This window comes from Onychostoma macrolepis, chromosome 05, assembly GCF_012432095.1.
Source record: "Onychostoma macrolepis isolate SWU-2019 chromosome 05, ASM1243209v1, whole genome shotgun sequence".
In the NCBI taxonomy this organism is placed as follows: Eukaryota; Metazoa; Chordata; class Actinopteri; order Cypriniformes; family Cyprinidae; genus Onychostoma; species Onychostoma macrolepis.
In genome coordinates, this window is record NC_081159.1 from 11,515,713 (window position 1) to 11,529,237 (window position 13,525).

At 40.1% G+C, this 13,525-nt stretch overlaps 1 protein-coding gene across 2 annotated transcripts in view; it reads right to left on the reverse strand.

The window, feature by feature from the left end:
* adamts3 (ADAM metallopeptidase with thrombospondin type 1 motif, 3) overlaps nt 1–13,525 on the reverse strand; it is a 123,239-nt gene that overhangs the window by 65,783 nt on the left and 43,931 nt on the right. For both annotated transcript variants that reach the window (XM_058777269.1, XM_058777268.1), the window contains 2 exons: nt 8,481–8,668; nt 3,496–3,579 (listed from right to left, as the gene is read on the reverse strand). In XM_058777269.1, the coding sequence (XP_058633252.1) occupies nt 3,496–3,579; nt 8,481–8,668 (272 nt within the window). The remainder of the gene's footprint in view (nt 1–3,495; nt 3,580–8,480; nt 8,669–13,525) is intronic.

Sequence of the window (13,525 nt, forward strand, 5' to 3'; positions counted from 1 at the left end):
TCAGAAGCGCCTACAACCTCATTCGAATACGTGAGGGGGACGAGTGGAAGACGGCTTTTGTCACTCCTACTGGCCACTATGAGTACTTCGTGATGCCATATGGACTCGTCAACGCCCCCTCCGTATTACAAGGATACATGAATGAGGTGTTCCGGGATTATCTCCACCGTTTCGTTCTGATCTTCACAGATGACATCTTGATATATTCCCGGAACGAGGCCGACCATCGCCACCACGTTTCTGAGGTCCTACAGCGGCTCCGTGAACACCAACTCTTCCTGAAAGCTGAGAAGTGTACCTTTCACCAGACTTCTATCCAGTTCCTCGGTTATGACATCAGTCCCAAAGGAATCAAGATGGACGAGAGGAAGGTGGAATCTATCAAGTCCTGGCCCATTCCCACAACCGTCAAGGAACTCCAAAGATTTCTAGGATTCTCTCATTTCTACAGGCGATTCATTCAGAACTACAGCTCAGTCACTTCCCCACTCACCATCCTTCTCAAAAACAAGTCCAAGTCACTATCCTGGACTCCCGAGGCCGCCAAAGCAATGAAGACACTCCAATAGGCCTTCACCTCAGCCCCTCTCCTGATCCATCCTAACCCAGAGAAACCTTTTGTTGTGGAAGTGGACGCATCCACATCAGGAGTAGGGGCTGTATTATCCCAGCAGCAGGGGAATCCTCCCAAACTCCATCCATGCGCCTTCTTCTCAAAAAAATTGTCCCCGGCGGAGCAGAACTACGATATTGGTAACAGGGAGCTCCTTGCCATCAAGCTCGCGCTAGAAGAATGGAGGCACTGGCTTGAGGGGGCCCTGCATCCGTTTGAAGTCCTCACGGACCATCGTAACCTCGAATACCTCAGAGAAGCCAAACGCCTGAATCCCTGACAGGCCAGATGGGCCCTCTTCTTTACTCGTTTTGATTTCACCATCACCTACCGTCCAGGGACCAAGAACTCCAGGGCAGATGCCCTCTCCCGCCTTCATGCTCCCGAAGATCCTCCTGAACATCCTGAGGCCATCCTGAAACCAGAACTCATTGTAAGCCCAATTCAGTGGTCCCTGGACGAGGAACTCGCAAGTGCCAGTGCCTCAGAGCCTGCTCCGTCGGGGTGCCCACCGGACCGCACCTACGTTCCCACTTCTCAACGCAATCAGTTAATCCATGACTCTCATGTATCTCTGGGAACTGGTCACCCTAAGGCCAATCAAACCCTCTCGCTGCTTTAAGATCGCTTCTGGTGGCCCAGGATGGCTGAAGACATCACAAGGTACGTGAGAGGGTGTGCGGAATGCGCAATGGCAAAAACACCACGACATCTACCCTCTATCAGGATATCGTATCTGATAGAGGTCCCCAGTTTATCTCCCGAGTCTGGCGAGCATTCTTCTCCCTCCTAGATGTGACCATGAGCCTGTCTTCAGGGTACCACCCTCAAAGCAATGGCCAAACGGAGAGAAAGATTCAGGAAATTGGCCGCTACCTCCATACCTTCTGCCACAGCCACCAGAACTCCTGGAACCGATTCCTTGCATGGGCCGAGTACGCACAAACCTCCCTACGACAACCATCCACGGATCTGACACCCTTCCAGTGCGTACTCGGTTACCAGCCACCCCTATTCCCTTGGTCTGGGGAACCATCGGAACACCATGCTGACCTACGGAGGACCTTAACACCTACTTACCAACCAGGTCAGAAGGTATGGCTCTCCACAAGGGACATATGGCTCCGGTTACCCTGCAAGAAGCTGAGTCCAGGTTCATTGGCCCCTTCCCAATCCGTCAGGTTAACCCAGTCACCTACCAACTACAACTCCCAGCACAATACAGAATTCACCCCACATTTCATGTGTCACTCCTGAAACCATATCACTCACCTGTCTCTCCTGTTTCCACAGAGCCTGGACCATTAGCTGAACCCCCTCTTCCCATAATGCTGAAGGATGGAACCGTGTACTCAGTCAAGGAGATCCTGAATTCTAGGCGTCGAGGTGGGTGATTGGAATACTTGGTAGATTGGGAGGGCTACGGCCCAGAGGAGAGATCTTGGGTCACCAGGGATGACATCTTGGATCCTAACCTCCTCACAGAATTCCACTCAACGCACCCTCAATATCCAGCACCGCGAGGCCGAGGTCGCCCACCTAGGCGCCACATTCAGCGGCCCTCAGGAGTTGGCCGTGGAGGGGGCTGTTCTGTCATGGCTACACCAGGCTCCACCTCCACTCAACGCTCCCAATCCCCCGAATACTAACCAGCCACACCTGTCACACATCATCAGCACACACTTATAAGCATGCACCCAGCACTCTCACATTGTCTGGTCTCCCTCGTGGATCACAGATGCTATCGCTACTCTACTCTCTAAGAGTGTATTATCGCCTTCCAAGGAAACTTCTTCATCACAGACGATCTTCCAGGAAATTCTCCATCACTCACCTGACCTCCCGGCTCCTGGATCCCATTACTTGCCTCTCCGTGCTGTGTGTGTGTGCGTGCGCTCCAAATCTGGTAATCCTGTCATCATTCCTTCCAGTATCCCGTCAGTCTCTCCAGTCCTTGCCATTCCTGCCGATCTGTGTTTGTCAATAAATACACCCGTTGTGGGTTTTCCTACTAACTGCCTCTCTGAGTCTGTGTTCCCTGACAGAAGACCAGAGCAGGTTCAACATGAACCCCACGGGTGGCAACCCGTTCCAGGAGTTAGTGGACTCCCTCCGCAAAGTTCTCTGTGTTCCCTGACACCCTTAATAGATCCCTAACCCATACTTAAACTTAGCAGCTACCTCACTAACAAATCAGTAGTTTATTGAGGGAAAAGTCATACTTAATAGTTAGTTAATAGTGAGAATTGGACCTTAAAATAAAGTGTGACCAAAAATAAAAACTCTGCAGCATTAGAGACAGTGGGTGAAATATTGGTTATTACATCAATCTATGCATAGACTTCTATAGGAGATTCTATAAACAAATTGTTGTCTTGCTTAAATGATCCTAAAAACATACTGTAAAAATTGCAAAAGTACAAAATGTTATAAGTAAGGCATCTGGCCATTAATGGCTGTTAATAAAGGGTCAAAGAGAGGTCAATGGTCATAAAAACATTATTAGGACGTAAATCATTATATCTATTTTTTTTTTTTACATAAAACATTATGGCCCGGTTTCACAAACGGGGCTTAGCTTAAGCTAGGACTAGGCCTTGGTTAAATTGAGATATTTAAGCAACTTTTACAAAAATGCCTTAGAATAAAACATTAAGGTGTGCAACTTGACACAGAACAATGACACTGACATATTTTAAGATATGTCAGAGCAAGATATTTTCAGTTGAGACAGCACAAACATGCATTTTAGTCTGGGACTAGCTTAAGCCTTGTCTGGGAAACTGGGGGATATCTTATAGAAATTTATAAAAAATAAGATATGAACTATTACAGTTTATAAATGACTTTTGTTTTGATACAGATATTTAGTAGTAATATACCTTAGCATATCCAAGCATGATCATCCTCACAAGCACAACATTAATGTGCACTCCCAATGATTCATCATGGTAGATCTCATTCACCTGTAAACACATGATGAAAAGAATTATTATCCCCTAAACTCAACATAATACAACAACAAAACACTGATCCTGGCACAAAGGGGGAAAAAGGATATCAGGCAAGTATATAAGTTGCGTCATTCTTAATCGAGTCATCTATGACAGCTATTGATTTTATCAACTCCAGGGACTGCAAAAAAGCAAACAATGCTGCTTCATCCCATTTTCAAACCCTCACCATGACTGACAATGAGCAAGACAGACCAAAGTCTTTTCTACAACAGCATCAAGATAAAGAGAGCAGGAGGAAATGGGATCTCAGACCTGTAAGAGTGACTGAGGCACAGAAGGCGTTTTTAGACATGTTTTGGGGCTACGGTTGGCATGGAAAAGCCTATGAAAGGTTGGTAAATGAAAAGAACCCAGTGTTGAGCTGGTCATACAGAGGCCTTTTAAAGGTTCAGATGTTTTTCCTTCCCCACCTAGCTAAGAGGCTGCTGTGTGGGGTGCTGCGTTTTGGAGGCATAGTTTTGCTGGTTGAATGCAGAGTGTAGAGCTGTACCAAATGTCTATATCCTAAATGGTACAAATGCTATTTTCAAAAACTGGACACACGTAACAGAAAGGCACTCCAAATTTTCACATATACCCGATACATATATGCTACATGCCAAAGAATCTGTAAAATGTAATACCACAAAGTAGTTTTCTTGCTGTGATGCAGATATAACACAGCAAATAATACAATTATATAACAAATAACTGATATAATTAAACATTTTAAAGTTCTGGTGCAAACACCTCAAAATATTACTGTTGTTCTCTTGACATTGACTAGCATATGATTCTGTAAACAAAATTTTAGGTTGTCCAGATCTGTACGGCAGAGGGGAGACAAATGTGTTGGATCTAAATGCACATCTGTGTTCAGTTTGTGCCGAGATCGCTTCTCTTGTAAAGAGCATGAACAATCAGTCTTACAGTGTGCCCCTAAACATTATTTTGCATACAAAATGTACTGCAAAAATTTTTTTTCACCCTAAACCTTGCAGAGGCTGTCAGGACTGCCACAAATTCTGCACTCAGGAGGGAAAGGTGAGAAAAACCAATTATGTCGCAGAAAAAAACGGTACTTTTATATGCATGTTTGGACAGCTTTTAAAAGAAGGGGAGGGGCACAGTAAGAAAAACTATGCCTCAGCAGATCTGTGTTGCTGTAGCAGCAGCAAAAAAATGTACCCGTGCGAATGATTAAATTGTTCTCTGGCATATGAACACAGATTACCTCAACAACGCTTTAAATCAGCAGAGGACGGTAAGTCTCTTACCAACTGCCCCCTCTCTTCTTCCCAGTCATCTCATACAATTAAACAGAAGCTCTGCAGGAATTAATGCAGAAAATCATCCTCTTCAAGCAACAGCTTTAAATAAGCATGCAAGGTGTTTAATCAAAGAAGTCTGCATGTGTGAAAGTTGTAGCAATGTTGCATTTTTATACCAAACTCATTATATCTGAAAGCTCAAACCTACTCCAGTTTATGGAGGAAAAATTAATGTACATACATAAAAATAGCAAATAGGTAAATGAATGAATGAATGAATGAATACAAAAACTGAATCTCAAACCGACAAGAGTGTCAGTCTGAGGCACAGAAGGTATTGTTAGACAGGTCTCAGGGCTATGGTAGGCATAAAAATAATAAATAAGTTAATACATAAAAAAAAAAAAAAAATAAATAAATAAATAACACTGATTTTATTTATTTATATATTATGTGTCCTGGGCAAACCTTCACAGTAATATCTGTATGTGCAGGCATTGTATATAAAACATCTAAGGTTACTGACATTTCAGTGGTGTGCTTATGAGTGAAAGGAGAATGGAATTGTGGGTACTATCGATGGGCCAATCATTAGTCAGGGTTTATTAAACATTATAGTGTAACACTAAGTGTACATCTGATCAAAGCACTAGTGAACAGAACAGCAGGGACACCTACTTGAGGAAGGACTTCTGAAATGTAAACTTTAAGAGTGTACAGGTGCTGGTCATATAATTAGAATATCATCAAAAAGTTGATTTATTTCACTAATTCCATTCAAAAAGTGAAACTTGTATATTATATTCATTCATTACACACAGACTGATATATTTCAAAGGTTTATTTCTTTTAATTTTGATGATTAGAGCTTACAGCTCATGAAAGTCAAAAATCAGTATCTCAAAATATTAGAATATTTACATTTGAGTTTGAATAAATGACCATCCCTTCAGTATAAATTCTGGGTATCTCTTGTTCTTTGAAACCACAATAATGGGGAAGACTGCTGACTTGGCAATGATCCATAAGACGAACATTGACACCCTCCACAAAGAGGGTAAGTCACAGAAGAATATTACTGAAAGGTGTGGCTGTTTACAGAGTGCTGTATCAAAGCATATTAAATGCAAAGTTGACTGGAAGGAAGAATTTGGGTAGGAAAAGGTGCACAAGCAACAGGGATAACCGCAAGCTTGAGAATACAGTCAAGCAAAGCCGATTCAAACACTTGGGAGAGCTTCACAAGGAGAGAACTGAAGCTGGAGTCAGTGCATCAAGAGTCACCACGCTCAGACATCTTCAGGAAAAGGGCTACCAAGCCACTTCTGAACCAGAGACAACGTCAGAAGCATCTTAACTGGGCTGTGGAGAAAAGAACTGGACTGTTGCTCAGTGGTCCAAAGTCCTCTTTTCAGATGAAAGTAAATTTTACATTTCATTTGGAAATCAAGGTCCCAGAGTCTGAAGGAAGAGTGGAGAGGCACAGAATCCATGTTGCTTGAAGTCCAGTGTGAAGTTTCCACAGTCAGTGATGATTTGGGCTGCCATGTCATCTGCTGGTGTTGGTCCACTGTGTTTTCTGATGTCCACAGTCAACGCAGCCATCTACCAGGAAATTTTAGAGCACTTCATGCTTCCTTCTGTTGACAAGCTTTATGGAGATGCTGATTTTATTTTCCAGCAGGACTTGGCACCTGCCCACACTGCCAAAGGTACCAAAAGCTGGTTCAATGACCATAGTGTTACTGTGCTTGATTGGCCAGCACACTCGCCTGACCTGAACCCCATAGAGAATCTATGGGGTATTGTCAAGAGGAAGATGAGAGACACCAGACCCAACAATGCAGATGAGATGAAGGCCACTATCAGAGCAACCTGGGCTCTCATAACACCTGAGCAGTGCCACAGACTGATCGACTCCATGCCACGCCGCATTGCTGCAGTAATTCAGGCAAAAGGAGCCCCAACTAAGTATTGAGTGCTGTACATGCTCATACTTTTCATTTTCATACTTTTCAGTTGGCCAAGATTTCTAAAAATCCTTTCTTTGTATTGGTCTTAAGTAATATTCTAATATTTTGAGATACTGATTTTTGACTTTCGTGAGCTGTAAGCTCTAATCATCAAAATGAAAAGAAATAAACATTTGAAATATATCAGTCTGTGTGTAATGAATGAATATAATATACAAGTTCCACTTTTCAAATGGAATTAGTGAAATAAATCAACTTTTTGATGATATTCTAATTATATGACCAGCACCTGTATATTCATAATATAGCAATTTTGTAGCTTTTGTTTTTCTCACCCGCATCCTCAAATACCCCACATTTTGTCTGTGCCTTGTTGTGTGCCACAAGCAAATAAACACCTCCACAAAAGAAAGTAGAGCATTTCTTTATATATAGTTGACATTAATTCTCGCAAATTGTTCAAGCAAACTAAGGGTTAGGTTGCACTTAATCCTGTTAAATTATGCAATCAATAGAAGGGCAACATGAATACTTCAGACATAAAGAGCTCACAGGCATTGTGTGCGTCTACAGCTGAAGCCCATAGTATATATGCTAAATCTCTAAACCAAAGCCTGATGAGTGATGCTATTATCTACACAGATTACCCAGAGCATCTGTGGTCATGTTTCATAACTCTCCTCAGAACAGCACCATTTACTAAATGAAGAATATGTCAATCTTGTAGACATAATGGGGTCCTCTGTTTTAAGAGAGGAGATTCAATTTTTCTCTAGTGCTAGCTTAATAATGTGCTTTTCCTCCCGAAACAGAAAATGTCAGAGACATGACCACATCTGGACAATTTCATGCCTCATACGAGGTCACTCTCTTTACAGGTGCAGCTTAATGACATATTTGCACATAGGCAAACATTGACTGCTGCCATCCACTTTCTGTAGTCTGGCAGAAATGTGTTTTGTCATCAGTAAATTTTCTTGAAATGAATTCCTAAAGTAAGGACACTTAGGCACCTGTGCCTTCCATTTACCTGCGTATCAGAGGACTGAATCAGGAGAAGAGTTAATAAGTTTTATGAGGAAGACAAAAATTGATTGCTCAACAATAAAGATGGCCTTATGGTCAGAGAGTTTTGGGACAGTTGAGGGGATTTGGGGAATATAAATCTAGCAGTCCGAATGTGCTCAAATTTCATTATATATTTTATCAATATAATATCAATATTAACAATATTGAAATTAATGTTATGGTATTAACATCTTGGCTGTTTATTAGTACTTATAAAGCACATATTCTGCATGACTATACTCTACATCCCTAATCCTAAACTTGACATATACCTTTCTAACTAGCAGTTTATTGAGGCAAAAGTAGTTAATGGTTTGTTAATGGAGAGAATTGGACCTTAAAATAAAGTGTGACCAATAGTATTAATAATCCTGTATTATGCTTGCAATAGCCCCATCACAGAAAAAAAGTATATTGATTATTTAATTTATTTTTATACATAATATTGTAAATATATAATATACAAATTATATTGCAAATAATATTGTAAAGCTAGCACCTAGCAAATACATAAATAAATCTTCCTGTTGAGTCCTGCTAAGGATGATGGGATACTCACAATGTTCATGAGGGTGAGGAGATAGTTCTGCACATGCTCTTTCCCATGGAAACGGACAACAGTATCATCTACTCCAAGCAGCACCTCAATGTTGTAGTCATCATCACCAGCGTGTCTCCGTCTCCTGACTGTCCGGTTGACTTGTTTAGCAATATTATCCAGCACCCTTGGCGCATCCAATTCAGGCTCTGCAAGACAAGATGATTAGGCTCACCTTATCTTCATCATTTGGCAACAACGACATATTAAACAGAAAAAAAAGTCCTCTTTGCATTATGATGAACTAACGTCTTGCATGTTCTTTCACAGAGTGCAAGTGGATGCCAGCCAAGAACAACAGAAAGCAATCCAAACAAGGGCTCTTCATGATCCAACATCAATCCAGGCTATGAACCAATGTCTTTTTTAAACACTGATGCTAAAATAAATATTTCAAACATCTTGCTCTCTGGCTGGCTCTGGTCTACAGTGTGGGGATTGTGAGGAACATTCCTCAGCTCCTACATCCCGTCATGACACACGCATTCTTGTGTGGCCCAGATCCCAGAAGAGTAAACACCGTCTCTAAAGTTCCACTTCAAAAAGCACAGGGCTTCCCCTCACGCTCAGACGTGCCGTCTGTCCCTTTGCAGGTTCCCGGTCCACAGCGTCTCCATGCACACCCTCATTCTCCTGAGATGCTGCCATTCACAAATGGCAAAGTGAGGATAGCGCACACATGGCAAACCTGCCTAACCCGCTGGCCTCAATTCTAAAAATTAATTTTGATGGCAAATGAGACCATCCAGATCACCAGTGGAAATCTACCATGTCTAGACTGCAAAACGGAGTCTCACTGCAGCCAATAATAGTGCAAGGTTATAAGCTCTGCAGCTCAAAATGTGCTAGTCCAGAAATCATTCAAGCATTTCAAGGTTTTGCACATTTGAAGTCTGTGTGTGTGTGTTTCGACTTCATGAACGCAAAAAATATATTTTAAAATATTTTCTTGTATGTTCCACAGCAGGATAAAAAAGAGAAAGTTATACAGATTTGCAACGACGAGTAAATGATGACAGAATTTTCATTTTTGTGTGAACTATCCCTTTAAGGAGATGCTGTGCATATATTTAAAGGAACAGTTCACCCAAAAATGAAAATTCTGTAATTAATTACTCACCTTCATGTCATTCCAAACCCATAAGACCTTTGTCCATTTTAGGAACACAAAGTGAGATATTTTTTTATGAAATCCGAGTGCTTTCTGACCCTGCATAGACAGCAAAGCAGCTACCATGTTCAAGGCCCAGAAAGGTAGTGATCGTTAAAATAGTCCATGTGCCATTAGTGGCTTAACCTTAAGTTTATAAAGCTATAAGAATACTTTTTACTTTTTGTGCGCAAAGAAAGCAAAAATATGAATGCATGGCGACTGACACGGAAGAGTGAATAAATTTGTTATTTTTGTTTTCTTTGCAAGCAAAAAGTTAACTATCCCTTTAATAAATAAGAAAGTTTAGTCAAGTTTTTCTAGTCAGGTTTACCAGGTCTCAAAGGAAAATGGATTAATAAACATAATAAAAAATGTCTTACTGAAAAATGTAAAAAAAAAAAAAGGGTTTTCATGTTCAAGATTAGGGGACAGAACATGTAGTTATACCTCAGTATAACTACAACCAAAATCAAAGGAAGGTCCCCACCATGACAAAAAACAAACGAGTGTGTGTGTTTGTGTTCACCCCCACTTGATCTCATTTCGATCCTTCGCTCGTAAAACATGACCCATGACAGTGGGTTAGCCTTGCCAGCCTCACTCTGAACAATAAAAACTGCATGCATAAATGGCATCTTTTAAAACGCTGGCACAAAGACACATTTGGAGCATGTGCTTTGAGCTTTAACACTTTGGTTTTACATTCTATTATGCTATTAAGATAATTACCACACGGCCTCTCCATATTTCAGAGTGCTGAATATCACATTCATTTTTCTCCCAGAGCAAAAGTCTACTTAAAAGATTAAGAGTTTACATAAAAGCGCAATTTTGCATGATTACATATATAGTGTTTGTAAAATAAAATTGCACATGCTGTCACGATGAAAGTATTCTTAGTGGGACAAAATGAATTAATTGAATTGACAGCGCACGGCTCCTTTATCATCATGAAATCCGCTTACTCTGACGTTATTTGTTAAACAAATTAGGGATGCTAAAACCACCTAGGAATCCAATTACATTTTTAAAAAAGGATATAAAAGCCTTCAACGCAGTGTATCTTGACAGGAGCAATGTGATTGGATTTCACTGTTTTTTCATCTTCTATCTCAGTTTAGAAAATAGGTCCCTCTGCTCTCCTCACAGAAAACTTGTTTTAAGATTAATGACCATCTCTTTGATGGGTGAAGGTGGTTTTCCTTCCCTGGAAGCATAAACAATTAGCAGGCAACAGCTTGCTAATAACAAACAGCATTGGGATCAAAAGATGCTGCAGGAGGCTGATTCGGTGGAATTCTTCCACGTGGCGCTCAAGGATAACACCACTAGCTGTGATCTAATGTTCTGGCAGCTACTTTAACTCTTTATTAGGACATAAGAGAGCTCTTGTAAACGAGAGTAGCTGAGTTAGCAAACGTCGCCCTCCTAAAGCTGGAGTATGACAGCAGGGGCCTTACTGTATGTGGGCTTCAAGAACATGCTTGACCTTCTTTGAGATCAAGTGATTTTTAACTTTTAATTGGGACTCTAAACATCTTCATGGCAATCTTAATTAATTCTTATCTTTTTCTATTTGTTCAAAGGGTCTCCATGCATGAACAAAAGAGCTTATATCCATTATGCTGAAAAGTCTCATAAGACATCAGATAAGACAGAATCTACTCTTAAGCTATCAAATACACTGAACCCATTAAGACGAGAGAGACAAATTATTTTCTTTATCCTACTGAGACTTGATGCCATCTGTGATCTCTGGTCTCAATTCATTCTATTTCACAGTGAATGCACTGTAAAAAATGTATATTTTGAAAAACTGTGGAAACTGACAAATAAGCATTGACTCAACAAATTGCTTCCCAAAAATTACCCCCAAACAAAAAAAATACATTGTACTAATTTTAGCTGAAGGTCTGAAGTTAAAACTAAAAATATATATTCACCCAACATTTTAAATTGTACTCAGCCAATCTATCAAGCAGAAGTGAAAAATCTGTGTTGGCTGAACAAGCCTTGCAGCAAAAAACGCGTGTACACATGCGCCTGACAGAAACCGTTGGCGGATTCAAATGTCTGCGCGAGAGAGCGGAGCCAATGCTGAGGAGCGACAAAACATCATTTCCAGACGGATTTTCCATCATTAAAGTTATGGTGAGTACTGAACTTTGTCTTTATTAAGACATGTTTAAGTTAAACAGAGTACAGGTCTCAGTAATTTCGACATAAAAACGAAAAAACGTGGGTATGATATTAACGGTACCTTACATTACATTACCGCCTCTGATAAGTTAACGTAAGTATTCGCTAAACGAATTAAACCGAGTTTCCGAATGTTTTACTTTAGGACACAATACATTTTATATAAATTGCATTGTATTTTGCAGAATAACAGTGAATTCAGTGAATTTTATTTCACTTTATGATTATTATATTAAATGTATGAGACCCAAGGAAAACGTTTCTGCTGTAACAAATAGTTTTTGTTCCCCTCAGTGTAACCCACCATTGCTAGGTCTGAGCTTACGAGGCACCATTTAGTCAGAAGTGTGGGAAAGGAACCACTATGAATTTCACAGCGAGTATTTAACTCAGTTCTTATTGAATATGTTAATTCCATTTTAGTGTCAAATACTATGAGCTCTTAGATGTAATTTGTGTGACGTGGCTCTGTGTAATGCATGCTGCATAAGTTATTGAAGTTATATGTAGACTTATATTGACATTGCTATTTTTTTTAAATATTTTTTACAAAGTCATTGGAGAACCACACAACTGCAATGAAAACTGGAATAGTAATGAGCAGCAGTTGCACTTCAAGACCCCTGTCAAGTGTGCTAAATGTCTCCGTTATCCTGGAAGAGGAGGTGGTGCTTGACAACTTAGGAGACTTTGTAAATGTATTTATTGCACTCTTTGGATTATTGTATGCACTCACCGTGGAGTACAACAAGGATTTACACTAAAAGGTTAGTTCACCCAAAAATGAAAATTGTCATTAATTACTCACCCTCATGTTGTACCCAAACCCGTAAACCTTCAATCATCTTCAGAACACATATTAAGATATTTTTGATAAATCCGAGAGCTCTCTGACCCTCCATAGGAAGCTATGCAACTTACACATTCAAGTTCCAGAACAGTAGGAAAGACATCATGAAAGTATTCAGCGTGAGTCCAGTGGTTTAACCTAAATTTATGAAGCAACGCAAGAGTTTTGTTTGCAGAAAAAAAAACAATTTACTACTTTATTTACAAAATAATATCCAAAGTGTGGTGGTGCTTCCCCTATTGGGTTGCAGATCAATGTTTTAGTAAATAAGGTGGTTATTTATTTATTTATTTTTGCGCAAACAAAGCACTCGCGTTGCATCCTAAAATTGAGGTTTAAACCACTGGAGTCACGTTGATTACTCTAATGATGTCTTTCCTACTGTTCTGGACCTTGAATGTGTAAGCTGCATAGCTTTCTATGGAGGGACGGAAAGCTCTCAGATCTCATTAAAAAATATCTTAATTTGTGTTCTGAAGATGAACAAAGGTCTTACAGATGTGGAATGGCATGAGGGTAATTAATGACAGAATTTTCATTTTTTAGGTGAACTAACCCTTTGAGTTCAAACTACCTCTTATGAGATTATTATTATTTTTTATTTTTTTTGGCAAACATTTGAAGTGTAAGTTTCATGAGCTCAGAGTACCTTTTGTGAGAATGGTAATATTCAGGTGACATTACACTAAACACTGGTTGAAGTAACCTCAGATAAATTATTACATTTTATGGTGTTTTTGATATTTTGGCATGTTTGTGAATGTATTAATGTTTAAAGTGCAATTCATCAACTTTGTGTATCTT